The sequence below is a fragment of the Buceros rhinoceros genome, unplaced genomic scaffold (assembly GCF_000710305.1).
Source record: "Buceros rhinoceros silvestris isolate BGI_N320 unplaced genomic scaffold, ASM71030v1 scaffold17717, whole genome shotgun sequence".
NCBI lineage: Eukaryota > Metazoa > Chordata > Aves > Bucerotiformes > Bucerotidae > Buceros > Buceros rhinoceros.
In genome coordinates, this window is record NW_010424150.1 from 8,115 (window position 1) to 8,587 (window position 473).

General features: G+C 34.5%; 1 protein-coding gene across 1 annotated transcript in view; it reads right to left on the reverse strand.

Moving 5' to 3' along the window:
- TTLL1 (tubulin tyrosine ligase-like family, member 1) overlaps positions 1–473 on the reverse strand; it is a 12,101-nt gene that overhangs the window by 7,890 nt on the left and 3,738 nt on the right. The window contains exon 4 of the mRNA XM_010140688.1: positions 326–473. Within this exon, the coding sequence (XP_010138990.1) occupies positions 326–473 (148 nt within the window). The remainder of the gene's footprint in view (positions 1–325) is intronic.

The window sequence follows — 473 nt, forward strand, 5'->3', positions numbered from 1 at the left end:
TTTCTCTTGCTTCCTGTTATTTAATACTATGAAGCAGAACAATTTATTTTTTGTGCCATTTTCCCCCCCAGCATCACTGAAAGCATTTTTATAAGGAATAGTTAATTGAACAGTTCTTTGTACCTCCCCGTAGCAAACCAAACTGTGTTAAAACCTATTTGAAGGAGGAAGTCAGATAACAACCAAGATTAAATGCAAAAATAACTATATAATGACAAAACAATAAGAATGGAATACTCTTCCCATGCATCGGACAATTAGCATGTTGATGTGGTTCACCTGATTACAGAAAGTACACTAAAGGGTTTGGGTTTCAAGAACTTACGAAGATGTTTTGCTATCTCGAGACCATTTTTTAATTTGGGAGAGTTTATTGATTAGAAATATTCCTTTTCCTTGAGCTTTGCCACAAGGTTTCATAATCCAGGTGCTGGAGGGATTTTTTCTGAATTCTTCAACAAAGAGATTATAAT